Below are 13,802 nucleotides of genomic sequence, written 5' to 3'. Positions count from 1 at the left end.
GATACTGTATAGTTATTAAAGACATACCTATTCTCGATAGACCCCTGCCTTTATGGTAAGTATTTCGCCTATTAGATTAGGAACCCTAACTGGACAAATACTAATAGTCTGAGACGGTACAGCTGGGTTTAGGGTTTTCTAGATGCAAAGGATCATATGAGCACAACTCCACAGAGCTTTAGGTTATTTTCTTCTTTCAAGTTTTGGATGGCCGCTGATCTAGTAGTTGTGCGCTTAAGAAAAGGAGAAAAGGAGCACGAGATAGAAGCGTGAAAATAAATAGGTTGAAATCAAATCTAAGTAAGGTCAAATGTAGCCGAAAGTTATAGATAATTGAGGAATTTCGTCGTTCATAGCAGGATTAGGTTGTCTCTCCTTTCCAGTGTAGCCGTAAATGTAACCGTAACCTCAAGAAATCCTCGCGCGATTTTCTATCCTGACCTAAGAGTGCCGAACCTCACGATGGGCCTTCTCGTCGGGGAAAGTGGGCGTTCAACATCCTCTCCGAAATCCAGCCCCGTGCGGGGGTTGAGGGACAGCACCGTCTACCAAACCCCGCACCGCGAGTGCTAGACCGGTGGGTAGTTGTGATTATCAGGTAAGTCCTTATACAAGAATGATTCCGCCACAGGTGCTCTCAGCGTGCCAACCGAATCCAGGAGTAGCTAGCTATAGGACTTGTATTTAGTGCGTGTCCTCGTGCGAAGCGATAGTTACTCAAAAACATTCCACTGTTCACTGCGGCGGGGTGTCGTGCTGTCGCCATCTGGAAGAGGGTCCGGTCATAGGCACTACCATGATATGACCCGGTTTGCTGGGAACATCATCCAATAAATTCCGTGCTTACCAACGTCTCCCAAGGTCTTTGCGTCTCCCAGACCTTTTGCATCAGTCGGCGCGCGTTATGTATCTGAAGGGAAGACCTGTTAGAAGAAGGGGGGCGGTTTAGGTAGGTAGAGTGCGAGAACGTGCCTGAGTCATCCCGTGATTCTCGGCGGTCTTGAATCTCGTAAGAATGAGCCGTCTCTGCCCCTCGTCCTTGGCATCGCATCCCGCGGTAAACATAGGAAACAACAGGCACGACTCCGCCGTCCCACCTGGTCGGATACGACCGAGACAGTCGACGATCCTTTGCACGGCCATCTGGACGCTGCCATCTTCGGACGCCTTCCCCATGATTCTCCGGTAGAGATGTACAAGCCCAGCCCAATGAAAGGCCTCGTTAGTCGCTTCCATCTCACGCCTATCCCACTTCTCCACGTCCCCTTTCTTGTGGATGTGCTTACAGGGCACGGGGGACTGGAGCATGCTCTCCTTGACGGCTGTCTCGAGCTTGGAAGCTTGGTCGTTGATATCCACGCTCGGCTCCCACTCGTATTTCTCATCGGGGTCGTCTCTAATGCGCTCCGCATCGCATTTCCTAGCTAGGTCAGCAATCTTGGCCAGAAGATACACGCATCGCGTGGTGAAGCCCATGATACAGTCAATCTCGTCATAGCCGTCGAGGATATCGTCTACTTCGTAGTCGAATATCCAGGCCGACGAGGACTCTTTGGGGCCCCCGCTCAGACTCCCTATGACGTCGAGATAAGCTGCCCAACTCCAGAGAAACGAGCACACCGGGTCGTTGCGGAAGTTAGACTGCAGTCCACGAAGGCCACCCGGGCGTGCGGTGATAAGTTCTCTAGCAAGCCCCAGGTGTTTCTGCCACGGAATATCGCACCCAAATATCTTCGGGGAAATTATCTCAAGGGAGGCCAACATGATAGCCGTTGCAAGATTCGCATTTGAGAAGTTTTTGTCCGGGTCGTCTAAGGCGCGCCGAAGCGCGGGAAATGTGCCGTCTACCCAGAAAGCGATCCTTATCGAGGGCTCTGGGTGATTAAGAACACGTGCCCTATGTGAGGCTATCGGGGTAGTTTAAGCAGGCGTGCGCTAATCAGGAAAGACTGCCTTCTTACCTGAGTACGCAAGCAGCAGCGCCAACAAGTTGTCGTTCTTCACGGCCATCTGGGGGAGGATGGTGCGAAAGGGGTTGGCGTGAGGATCATCATAGGGAACAAGAACTTGCAGGATTAAACGAGGTTAGTAGAAAATATTAAACCCGACTTCAAAGGGGATTAAGATGCTGGCTTACCCCGAGCGGTATGATTCAAGAAATGATGCTGGCCATCGATGGTGAGCGGCAGGTTTCGGCATTCGATTCGAAGGCAAATACTTACGAAATACTACCGATGATTAGACACCACTGGGACATTCTAGGACGGGTCTACTCACAAGAAGGTTCATCGGGTTCTCAAGGAGCCTGAGAAAGATATGACATTAATATGTACGCCATTATATGTATAGCCCTCGTCAGAATGGATCAGGTATACTTACCTCGACGGGAGTGGCTCGAGGCTGCAGGGGATGCATATCGACACAGGTTTGGAATAATATCCACCCTCTTCACTGCTGAGCTCATTGGTCTCTACTCCAAACCCGAACTCGTTCCAGACCACATAGTCATTAGTTTCCTCGAAGGGCGCGTCTATAAATTCGCGTTGGAGTAGCGGCGACGATCCGCTAATGGAATTCATGTCGTCATTCTTCCCCATATCATGATCGGGAAAGCCTCGATCAATACCGTAGTAGGCCGTTTCCGTCGGCAAACGTGCTCGAGTGTCTATCGGCGGTAGACCGGCCCTCGCTCGGGTAGCATGTTCATCCTGGAAAAACAAAGGGCCCGGGGGTGCCGATAAGAGAGAATTGACGGAAAGCCTTCGACTTGTGTGACGATGGTCATCGTCGCTGTAGGTGGAAGAGGTGGTGGGGGTCAGTGGCGAGCTGGCTGACAGACCGGAGCCGATGGTGAACCTGAAAGATTCAACGCTTGAATCCAGGGTCGAACTAGCTGCGGAGTTATGCCTGTGGCTAGCCAGGTGTACAGGTTTCGAGTCGGGCGAGTGAATGGCCGACTTCAACTTGGCGCGTTTGCGAGCGGGTTGGGAGAACTCTACATCGGCGACGTTCGTAGATGGCGACACCGAGGACGGGTTTCCTAAGGACACCGCGGTCTGAAGAAGCATTGCCCCACTGCGCTCGACCCTGGGCTGGCTTGCCGGGCCAGTCAAGGGTTCGAGCCTCCGGCCTCCGGGCGCATCAGACAGAGGATGCTGGTGGACTAGCTTGAAGCCCTTAGCGGGTAAGGGTGTTGGTAGGACTTCCCGGCCGAAGTCGGCGATCTCGGGCTCGGGCCGCTTTCCTCTCCGGCCCTCCCAGTTTAGACGGATGCTGTAGTCACATGTCTCGCCTGTTTTTTGGCAGCTTTCAAAATGACGGCAATGGCAAACACGGGTTAGCTGGGACGGTCCCGCTGGAGAGGATGGGGCGTCTGGGGTGGAAAGGAGATGAATAGATGGTTGGCGTACTTCAAGCAACTGGGGCGCTCCTCTCCACACTTGATCTTGCGGTTCTTACACGGCCTTGGCAGGGTTAGCTCGACCGGGGCAGGGCGGATGGGAGTGGCTATGCGTCACATACCAGCATCCATTTCGACTCCGCCGTTTCGGTTCCGGTGCGCCGGGCTTTTTCGGGCGTGGCATTATACGCCGGCGACTCTCACTGGCAACAGACGGCCTAAGTGTGGGAAATTGTAAGAGCACAATATCCCTCGTCCCAACGGTGACTGTGGCGCATATTCGACATGCAGGACTCTCAGCTCGAGAGGCAACAGTTAGGCGGATGGGTTGTTATACGGTGGCCAATACCGATAGAAGACGAAGACGGCGAGCGGGTAGTGGTAAGCTGACGGACTGGGTATGATGATGCGACGACGTCGCTCGTCCTCGGTCGGCAACGAGGTTAGGTACCTACTCAACGAGGGTGACGAGGGAACAGGAGGGGAGGGGCGTGCCAATCGGTTGCCGTCTGCGATATGTAGGTATGGCTGTGGCTCGTCGACCTTGTCTATCTTTCTTCGTCGAGGACGAGAGAGGTAGGCAGGTAGGCAGGCAGGCTTGGTAGATGGTTTGGGGAGACCGAGACTATATCTATCTCTCCAGCTTGATGGAATACAAGATAAGGCCGGCAGAGCGACAAGGGGGAGAAGCATGTACGTAGGTATGTACTCCGTACCCACCCAACCTACCTGTATGTAACGCTAAGCGAGTGCCTAGCGGACGGTAAGCAGAGATTTATAGGTAGGTATATTCCGGGGGTGCAACAAAGCCCGGAAGCTCTCGAGTCGACCCTAGAACCGAGCCCGGGGGGGGGGGGGAGATAACCCTGTAGCGCCTATCTAGGGAGGTACCTACCTGCGTAGGTATATACCTATCTATATACGTAGGTGCAAACCCCAGCACAACTGGCCGGGCGGCTCCCTGAGTGGAGTTCTGCAATGATACCGGCAGATGCCTTAGGTGGTTGAGATAGGTACCTACCTCCTCCGGGTGCCTCGAGGTGTATTTTCGGTACCTAATGACCCCTACGAGGAGGTTTGGATGTGTAGGTATGTTCGTACCTCACAGGCACACGGTGGGTACCTACCGAGTTTTACCCCGCTCTTACGCAGATAAGACAACGACACTGCAGCACATACCCGATAACAGGGTTTGACAACCCAGGCGGGGGTGCCTAGCTAATTTATGCGCTCAGCTAGGCACGGTATATAGTACACGTAAAATTAAAAACCAGCATAATACTCTTTATGCACTACATTCTCCATACACGTAGGTATTATTTACGGGTATTTTTTTTACCAAGCTTCTTCACATTTCGCAGAAGGACGCCCGCAACGGTTTATAACCTGATTGGAAAAAAAAAAAGTCTAGTGGTTTTCTGGGCAATCTGAAGATGTCATTCATTAATCTTTTTTACATCTTAAAATCACCGTTCTCTTTCGCCACCAAACACCAGCCCTCTACCACCACGGCTAACAGGTGCAGCATTACCAGACGCCAGGCACGGAACAGTACTCCGCAACTCGACAAAAACAAGGGCCATAACCCGGGTGTTTCTACCTGCAGAGATCCGCCTCTTGGCTTCAGAGGCAATTCCATTCACAACATCGGCATGCATGTCTTCGTGGATCAGTATGGAGCTGAATACGATGAACGAGCTCTCTCTGCAGAATGACTATACGTGGAAATTCATCCAGGCAAGATACCTGTAACTCGAGGCGATGGGGGTTTCTCTTCTCAATAAAAAGCTGCCATTCTTTGCAGATAGATGCTAAAGAAGCCCAGCTAGGAGACAGGAGACTTCTGATGTGGCAAGAGTCAGACCCCTGGGCATCATCTAACAGCTCTATCATCGGAGACCGAATCTGGAAGCTGTTCTCTGCTCTCAGAACCTGGAAGCCAGCGAATGCCTTGACTTTTGGAGCTTAACATGCACTCTCCCAGCGACTCGGAACAGTGATTCAAGGAAAAGTTTTTCTTTTTGTTTTTCTTTCGCTTCTGACAACGAGGGTGATGCTGAAGCCGCAACTTCTCCATGAGAATTTGGCAAGATTAACTCTGAGTGGCATGACCTAAAGCACGGCTGGATCAATGGCTCGCGGGTTGATACTCCTAGAATTAGCTATACTACGACCCTTCGAGACTATTAGCCTACACTTGAGAGAAGAACTTCCTCAAGTTGACATAGCTACATGCTTCATTATACGTCAACAACTCCGTCGTCAGCTTCACCCCCGGGCGCTGCAACTTACATTGAACAAATTTTGTCGATTACAATATTATATGATCTGAGCCGCATCAGGCATGGGACAGCTATCTACGGTACCTATATTAATCCTATCCGATCACTAATACCTCAAATTCTTGTCCCGCAATACTTTCGACCATTATCAGGTAACATTTGTATTGTGGAATTCCTACTCTCCGTCCAAACGATCTTGCCGCCGCGCTGGCTAATCCCCTGTTCCCCGGAATCCTGCGAATAGATACCACCCGCATCGTGGATCTCAGGATTGACGCGGCCTTTAGCTTTACAGGTCTCGACCTTGAGGCACTTTTCTATCTCACCCATGGTCAATGCCGAGGATTTATTTCAAGCTTGTATACGAACCTGAACTTGGCAGCACTTGCAGTCTCTGGCACCAACACCGCAACTCCTACAATACGCGGGAGGCCACCAGGGAACCTAGGTGATGTGGTCGAACGCGTCCGGGAGTGTTTATCCAGGTACTCCCCTCCCTTCGGCTTATGTTGATGAGTTGTCTGAAGGCCATGAGCGTACTTCAATGTCAATAGCCTAAACAGACGCATATTCTAATCGATACAATGCTGCTAAGCTGTCTTATTAAAGAGGTGGCAGCCACACACGCACAATACACACACTTGGAATCCCTCTGATCAGAGGGTGCCTAAGTAGGAGCATGCGGAGAGTGTGGTAGTAGGGCGGTGAGAGGCCAGATTCCAGAGCTGGGCATTTAGGAGGTGTAGCGCCGGAGGCCCGCAGGCCATAGGACTTGGGAAGGCTTTTCCCGATCAGTACCCCTTTGGCTGTGGAGGGAAGTACTTATGAGAGAGTCAGATTCGTTGTTCCACTGATCAGTCCAGTCTCAGAAATTGTAAAAAGGGAGGAGTGCTGTTCTTGTCAGTCTTGTCAAGGAATTAAAAAGGCACAGCAAAGAAATCTACTCAAGACTGTGGCTGATTGGCCATACCGAACAGGCAGGTATTTAGGTAGGTATAAAAACAGCCACCCGACGGACTGTCAAATGTCCCGCCAAGAACTCCCGCGGAATTGTATGATATATGCCCCCGGGGCTTTCTTCCTTTTTCAATTTAGGTATATATATATATTGGCTTTGTCAAGGCCAATGTAGAGGTGTGAATTAATAGTGCTAAAAATCTTCGTATTATCTGTGGCTCCACCGTCTCCCACTGGACCTGTTGCCCCAACACCAACTTTACTACGAGGCAGGCTACCTAAGGCAGGCTTACTAAGAACATCCTTCATCTGACAAACCTCCTCTGGGCCTGCAGTTATATCGGTCGTTCGCCTGCCAAATTATCGCTACACCCGTTAGGAGCTGTAATCGTGAGCTATGCGCCATCACCTCTAGAAAATGGACCAGGTAAACAACAACAATAACAAGAGAAGCCACGCTGATTTCGCGGGCAATAATCACGATGGTGCGAAACCCGGACTCTCGTATCGATTTCACATCTGCTGACCAGCCACAGACAGCTCCTCCGATGAGGATGACATGGGACCCCAATTGCCCTCCACCACCGCCGCTCCCAAGAAGAAACGACGTGTTCTACCGCACGAAAAACTCTACATCGACGCCTTGCCTAAATCTGCGCGCTATTCCAAGTCTCTCATGCACAAGGAGCAGCTATCCTTCGTAAATGTGACGCGGTCCGATTTCCTCATCACCACCTCTGCCGATGGAGTCGTCAAGTTCTGGAAGAAGGCTGCGCAAGGAATTGATTTCGTCAAGGAATTTAAGGCCCACCAGGGCGAAGTACGGTCGGTGTCAACTAGCCATGATGGCCGAAGCTTCGCGACGGCCGGGGCTGACAAAACTATCAAGATCTTCGATGTCGTCACCTTTGATCTCCTCGCCATGCTCACCCTCGACTATCCGCCCAAGTGTGTCTGTTGGGTGCATAAACGTGGTGCTTCGCTCCCCCTCCTAGCCGTTTCCGACTATTCGAAGCCACTGATTTATGTCTACGACGGGCGAGGAGAAACTCAAACTCCGATACATTCCATCAAGGGCCTCCACAGAAGCCCCGTATCCGTAATGGCCTTCAACGACGCCTATGACTGCGTGGTGTCCGCCGACGACAATGGGATGCTTGAGTACTGGTCGCCGAGCGCCAACTACGAGAAGCCGGATAACGTCTTCCAATATAAGAGCTCCACCAACCTGTTCGAATTCAAGAAGGCAAAATCGACGCCCGTCTCCATGAGCATATCGCCCTCCGGCCACCAGTTCGTCGCCTTCTCCATGCCCGACCGCAGGATTCGAGTCTTCGAGTTTGCGTCGGCAAAGCTATATCGAACCTACGACGAGTCGCTGGAGGTCATAGAGGAGATGCAACGAGCGGGGACGGCTATGCAGAAGCTCGACGATGTCGACTTTGGGAGGAGGCTTGCTGCGGAACGCGAAATCGAATCCACCTCTCTCCGGGACAAGGCCAATGTCATCTTCGACGAGTCGGGCCACTTTATCCTATATGGCTCCATGCTTGGCGTCAAAGTGTTAAATACTCTGACGAATAGGGTCGTCAAGGTGTATGGGAAAGACGAGCACGTCCGTCCGGTCAACCTCGCCATGTACCAAGGCCAGCCCCAAAAGAAAGGAGTCACAACCGTTGCGATGGCCGCTTCGAGCAACCCTCTCCTGCAGGAATCGGAAGCGAGAGATCCAATCCTATTCTCGACAGCCGTGGGGAAGGCTCGTTTTTACATGTTTACAAACGACGAGGAGATCTCTCGGTCCGAGCGAGACGTCCAAAACGAGAGGCCGACTATGCTGAATCCCAAGGCGGCGGCGCAGAAGAAGAGTGCGGAGACGGGCACGGCGGCCGTCCTCCACACAACGTTCGGTGATATCCACATCCGTCTCTTCCCCGATGCTGCGCCAAAGGCAGTTGAGAACTTCGTGACGCATTGCAAGCGTGGCTACTACAACAACACAATTTTCCATCGGGTGATTCGAAAGTTCATGATCCAAGGCGGCGATCCCCTGGGCGATGGGACCGGTGGCGAGAGTATATGGGGTAAGGAGTTTGAGGACGAGTTCAGCACCCTCAAACACGACAAGCCCTATACGGTCAGCATGGCAAACGCAGGCCCCAACACGAACGGCAGCCAATTCTTCATCACCACGGAAAAGACGCCATGGCTGGATAACAAGCATACGATATTCGGACGGGCGGTGCAGGGCCTCGACGTGGTCCATAAGATAGAGAACGTGCGGACCTACAAGGAGAAACCCGAAGAGGACATCAAGATTCTGAATATCGATATAATCTAGGTGCCCTAGCCTTGTTCGGCGGCAGTGCCTCGGCCCGGCCCGGTCTCGTTGTAGATATAGTATGTCACGCTAACTACAGAGGGGGGAGGGGGGGGGGGCAGCATCAGTAGTGATACTACTCGAGAGGTGATGATGTTGTAACCGCCCGAATGTCCATACCCGCTTCATTTCACCGATACCTTGCCTGCCCAACGCAGGCACACCAGAGCCATCGAAACAACGCTATACGTGTAGGCGTCTCAACTACATGGCGATTGCAAAGCTCGCTCACCCCGTCCAATGTAGTCCGCGCCAGCGTCGTACCAGCTTTATTGTATATGTTGATCTGTGCTCATGGGCACCTCGTGTTAGGATTCGAAGTATTTTTTATATACAAAAATATTCCGATTATTTACGCAGATAAGTAGGTCTAAAATGGCGTACATCGCCATTTTACAAGGGGGAGGAATAAATAACAACAGTGTTAGTCGGTGACGTCATACAACGCATGTGACTTGATTACCTAGAAGCACAACGTCAACCTCGGGTCAGTTTTCAGGCACGAGGTGGCAGGTTGGGGCCGGGACGTCCGGGGCCGACCTGCCCTGTACAGGCAGGTACCTATCTATATAACGAGGTACCTACTTCGTAAGGCCGCCTGTATGTATCCTACATACCTATCACCTTATACCTACCTACATATATGCCAACCCGTCAAGACGTTAAATGATCTAGGTCTAGGTAGGTATCTCCATACGCCTTAAGTATAGAGGCATTCGTAGGTAACCTGTCTTCCATGACCTTACGAGCTAGAGACGATGTTAACTTATGTATTAGATATACCTACTTTCGAGGGGGGAGCTCCGAGTCCCATACTGCGTAGTACTTCACGATATTAATTGTTCCACGCGCCCCCAGGAAAAAGAAACATACAAAATAAAAACAAAATCCCGCCACCCTCCGAAGCCATATAATCTCTACTCACTCGCCTAATTGATACTGAGCCTACGCACGACCATTAAGCCGCGCCGCGCCGGGTTTCATTTTACACCCTCAAGATGGCCCGTCACCATCCGCTACAGAGGCTCGCGTCTCCATCGAGACAGCTTTCCCTGCTTCTCCATCTCGCAGGGGTCGCGTCTTTCCTCGCCTCGTTCAGGTTCCTCTACACGTGGGACACTCCGATGTCAGCTTCTTTCGGCGGGCACTACCAGTTCCTCACCATCATCGGCCTGTCACTCGCGTTGTGCACTTTTTCCGTCGGGGCTTTGGCGGACGCGACGCTCTCTCCGCGCCTGTTTCAGCTCAAGAACATACTCTCCGTGTGCTCGGCACCGCTGGAGGTATTGATTAGCATCCTGTACTGGGGGATCTACGCCATCGACAAAAGCCTCCTTTTCCCGCCTGAGGTTCAGCTCGACTTTCTTCCCGATTTCGGGTTCCACGCCGCGCCGGCCCTGTTTCTAGCCGTCGATCTCCTCCTTCTCAGTCCGCCGTGGACGATCCGCGGCTACCCTGCGTTGGCCCTGAGCGAGGTCTTGGCATTTTCATACTGGCTCTGGGTCGAATACTGCTTCTCTCGCAATGGATGGTGAGTTCAACTGCTCCGCCGAACCCGCCCCGCATGCCGGCATCTTTCCACTAATTCTCAACCCCCTTCTCGGAAAGGTATCCTTATCCTATTTTTGGCATCTTGAGCACGTGGCAGCGCGCCCTGCTCTTTGCTTTCTCCGCATCCGTGATGACTGGGAGTACGATGATCCTGAAATGGACGTATGGCAAGGTCAACGGCATCGAGAAGTTCAAGGAGGAAGCGGTCGCCGATCCCGTAGGAATCCGACCCAAAAGCGAATAAATCCCGACGTGACAACGGCCGGCTTTGTTACGCCCTGCTTCCAGACCGCTACGCATGCTAGGTTGTCTAGCTAGGATAGCAAGTCGTAATCTCACCTATCCTTGGGCCCGCCGTGGGAGACGGGCAGCTTGTTAGCGGAGATACCCTCGGGAGCCAACGGCGGCCCCGTCAAAGCAGCTTTGTATAGATGGGAAACCCGACAATTCTCGCGCCTTTATCCCGTGTTCCTTTGAGCAAGCTCGTCGAGATAGGCATAAATTCCCTAGTTCTGGGTCCCGTGTGTGCTGCTGTTACCCGCTTGCTCTGACGTCGAGTCTCCTGAGTCTCCTGGGCGCATGTCCGTATGCAATCCGGTCCCGTGGCAGAGGATAGAATAAGTAGAAGCAGGCGAGATATTGCAGCCCTCGGAATCTATCAGAGTACGTACCTCTCAGATTTGCTACCCATTGTTACGTTGCCGTCGGTGGGCCGTCCGTCAAACTTGACGGTCCAGCCACACACACATATATGCCTATATATAGAGAGTTATATATACAGGTGTATATGTATATACACATGTCAGTTCGCCTTGGACCCCTGCCAAGCAAGCCGCCGCCCTCCTCCCCCCCCCTGGCACTGCCCCTCCATCGGCCATCGGAGCGAAGCGAGGAGTTACCTACCTTGGTACGTATGCAAGTCGCATATGTACCCAAGTAATCGAAAACGCAATCTCGCTATTCGTCCCAATCGTCCCACCCCCACCATGACTCTTTCGTTGGCCTAATGCTAGTGGGCGCATCTTGTGGTTTCTTGCATTTCTTATGAGTAGATCCCGCAGCTTCGAGGTCCAACTCTCTCGCCGGAGAAAAAAAAAAAAAAAACCACACACACACCCGCACACCCGCACAACAGTCATACTCCCACAATCAAGCGCCTGGTCCCCTCTACCTACCAGCCTGTTGCGTTTCTGCCGAGTCTGTCCGCAGTGGACTTATCCGTCGCTAACTATATATCTCGCGGGATACAAGAGTACTCGGATTTGCCCGCCATGCCCGTAAGCACACAGACACCTCGATTTATCCGGTATCCCGAGAAGGCCGGGCTCGCAAAGCTGACTCGTGCGAAGAATTTCTACATCGAGAACAAGGATGTGGGCAACAGGACCGCTTGCGAAGATTGGAGAAGTAGGTGTCCGCCTCCGAGACGTAGGTAAATCACCCCCCTGTGCTGACCTGTTCCCAGTCCGCGGTTGCAATCCGCTGATGCCTCCGGATCTCCTCCAACACGAAATCCCCCAGACCGCCGGATCGAGGAAGACGGTGCTCGAGAGCCGCGAGGAGGTGGTGTCCGTAGTCAACGGTACCGATGACAAACAGAGGCTTCTCGTCATCATCGGTCCCTGCTCCATCCACGACCCGAAGTCGGCCCTCGAATACTGCGATATGCTATTGCAGGAAAAAGAAAAGCACAAAGACGAGCTGCTCATTGTCATGCGAGCTTATCTCGAGAAGCCGAGGACGACGGTGGGCTGGAAAGGCCTGATCAACGACCCTGATATCGATAACAGCTTCAACATCACCAAGGGCTTGCGCATGTCGAGGCAGCTCTTCGTCGACCTGACCGACAGGGGGATGCCGATTGCCAGCGAGATGCTAGATACGATCTCGCCGCAGTTCTTAGCAGATGTTCTCTCGGCCGGCGCGGTGGGCGCCAGGACAACGGAGAGCCAACTGCATCGAGAGCTAGCTAGCGGCCTATCGTTCCCGGTAGGCTTCAAGAACGGCACTGACGGGACGCTGAGCGTCGCCATCGACGCAATCGGCGCCGTCAGACACCCGCATCACTTCCTCTCCGTTACCAAGCCCGGGGTCGTAGCCATAGTCGGCACCGTCGGCAACGAGGATTGCTACGTCATCCTCCGGGGCGGAAGCCGTGGCACCAACTACGATGCGAAGAGCATCGCAGATGCCAAAGCGTCCTTGGCGAAGGCGGGTTTGCGGCAGCGGCTCATGGTGGATTGCAGCCATGGCAACTCGTTGAAGAATCACAGAAATCAGCCCAAGGTCGCCGCCGAGTTGGCAGAGCAAATCTCCAAAGGCGAGACGGGCATCATGGGCGTCATGATCGAAAGCCACATCAGCGAAGGTAGGAAACCGAAGGTCCCCACCGCTTAGGAAGTCGATCCGATATGCTGACTGCGGGCCCCTTCTCCGCTTGATAGGCAGTCAGAAGGTGCCAAAGGAAGGCAAGGCTGGACTCCAGTACGGTGTTAGCATCACAGACGCATGCATCGGATGGGAGGATACAGTATCAGTCCTGGCCAACCTCGCCAACGCTGTGAAGGAGCGGCGGGAAATAGCGCAAGCCAATGGCCACGAGTAGCAGAAACGGTTAGATGGCGGGATTTTGTAGCGTTTGAAAAAGGAGAGGCGAAAGGAGGGGAGGCGACGCTAGGCTTGTTGTTATTTTCTCTTGCCGTGTACAATACAGTTGAGGTGGTTTGCAGAGAATGGGAGATATCCCAAAAAGAAGGAAAAGTGGCAGCGAGGGGATGGAAACATGTGTGCACTACGGACGCCGTACGAGGGCAAGGCGGGATGGAGGGGTTACCAGCTTCCCCTTCAGCCGCACCAGCTGACGTCTGCTGCGGTCACTTGAGGTACCCGCCTCAGGTACCTACCTCCTAGGAGGTAGGTACTTCCTAACCTAACTTCCAGGTACCTCCTATGCAATTCGTGGAGACGCTAAATGAAGGCACCTATGGTGGAACGTATGGGATGGAATCATGTATTATGCACCGTACGATTTCGAGCATGCATAGGTACCTACACCTTATAGTATAGACCATAGTATGTACCTAGGAGGTAGGTACCTCCTAACCCAGGTGCCTGCTACTCGGTACTTCCCATGCATATACTTGTCTTAGCTGACGAGTGGTACCTTATCGATTACCAGTACTTGGGAATAACGCGAGTCACGTGGACGGCCACGCGAAGCGTCCCGCGGGCG

General features: G+C 52.7%; 4 protein-coding genes across 4 annotated transcripts; 3 read left to right on the top strand and 1 right to left on the bottom strand.

The window, feature by feature from the left end:
* Positions 1–891: 891 nt before the first annotated feature.
* GGS23DRAFT_571605 (uncharacterized protein) lies at positions 892–4,240 on the bottom strand. The gene is made up of 8 exons (XM_051516586.1): positions 3,523–4,240; positions 3,411–3,464; positions 2,380–3,306; positions 2,278–2,305; positions 2,223–2,228; positions 2,138–2,165; positions 1,962–2,066; positions 892–1,907 (listed from the first exon to the last, which is right to left on the bottom strand). The coding sequence occupies exons 1-8, from the start codon at positions 3,582–3,584 to the stop codon at positions 946–948; spliced, it is 2,172 nt and encodes a 723-aa protein (XP_051371442.1). The 5' UTR covers positions 3,585–4,240; the 3' UTR covers positions 892–945.
* Positions 4,241–6,798: 2,558 nt separating this feature from the next.
* On the top strand, positions 6,799–9,377 carry GGS23DRAFT_90475 (uncharacterized protein). Its single transcript, XM_051521385.1, has 2 exons — positions 6,799–7,124; positions 7,176–9,377. The coding sequence occupies exons 1-2, from the start codon at positions 7,058–7,060 to the stop codon at positions 8,978–8,980; spliced, it is 1,872 nt and encodes a 623-aa protein (XP_051371441.1). The 5' UTR covers positions 6,799–7,057; the 3' UTR covers positions 8,981–9,377.
* Positions 9,378–9,532: 155 nt separating this feature from the next.
* Positions 9,533–11,407, top strand: GGS23DRAFT_90432 (FAR-17a/AIG1-like protein). The gene is made up of 3 exons (XM_051521384.1): positions 9,533–9,737; positions 9,797–10,550; positions 10,628–11,407. Exons 2-3 carry the CDS (start codon positions 10,018–10,020, stop codon positions 10,812–10,814), a joined length of 720 nt encoding a protein of 239 aa, XP_051371440.1. The 5' UTR covers positions 9,533–9,737; positions 9,797–10,017; the 3' UTR covers positions 10,815–11,407.
* GGS23DRAFT_571574 (uncharacterized protein) lies at positions 11,243–13,490 on the top strand. The gene is made up of 4 exons (XM_051516585.1): positions 11,243–11,701; positions 11,842–11,977; positions 12,036–12,938; positions 13,015–13,490. Exons 2-4 carry the CDS (start codon positions 11,842–11,844, stop codon positions 13,173–13,175), a joined length of 1,200 nt encoding a protein of 399 aa, XP_051371439.1. The 5' UTR covers positions 11,243–11,701; the 3' UTR covers positions 13,176–13,490.
* The last annotated feature ends 312 nt before the right edge of the window (positions 13,491–13,802 follow it).

This window comes from Durotheca rogersii (genome assembly GCF_024521655.1).
Source record: "Durotheca rogersii strain YMJ 92031201 chromosome Unknown GGS23scaffold_12, whole genome shotgun sequence".
Classification (NCBI taxonomy): domain Eukaryota; kingdom Fungi; phylum Ascomycota; class Sordariomycetes; order Xylariales; family Xylariaceae; genus Durotheca; species Durotheca rogersii.
This window is presented reverse-complemented; position numbering and strand designations above follow the sequence as displayed.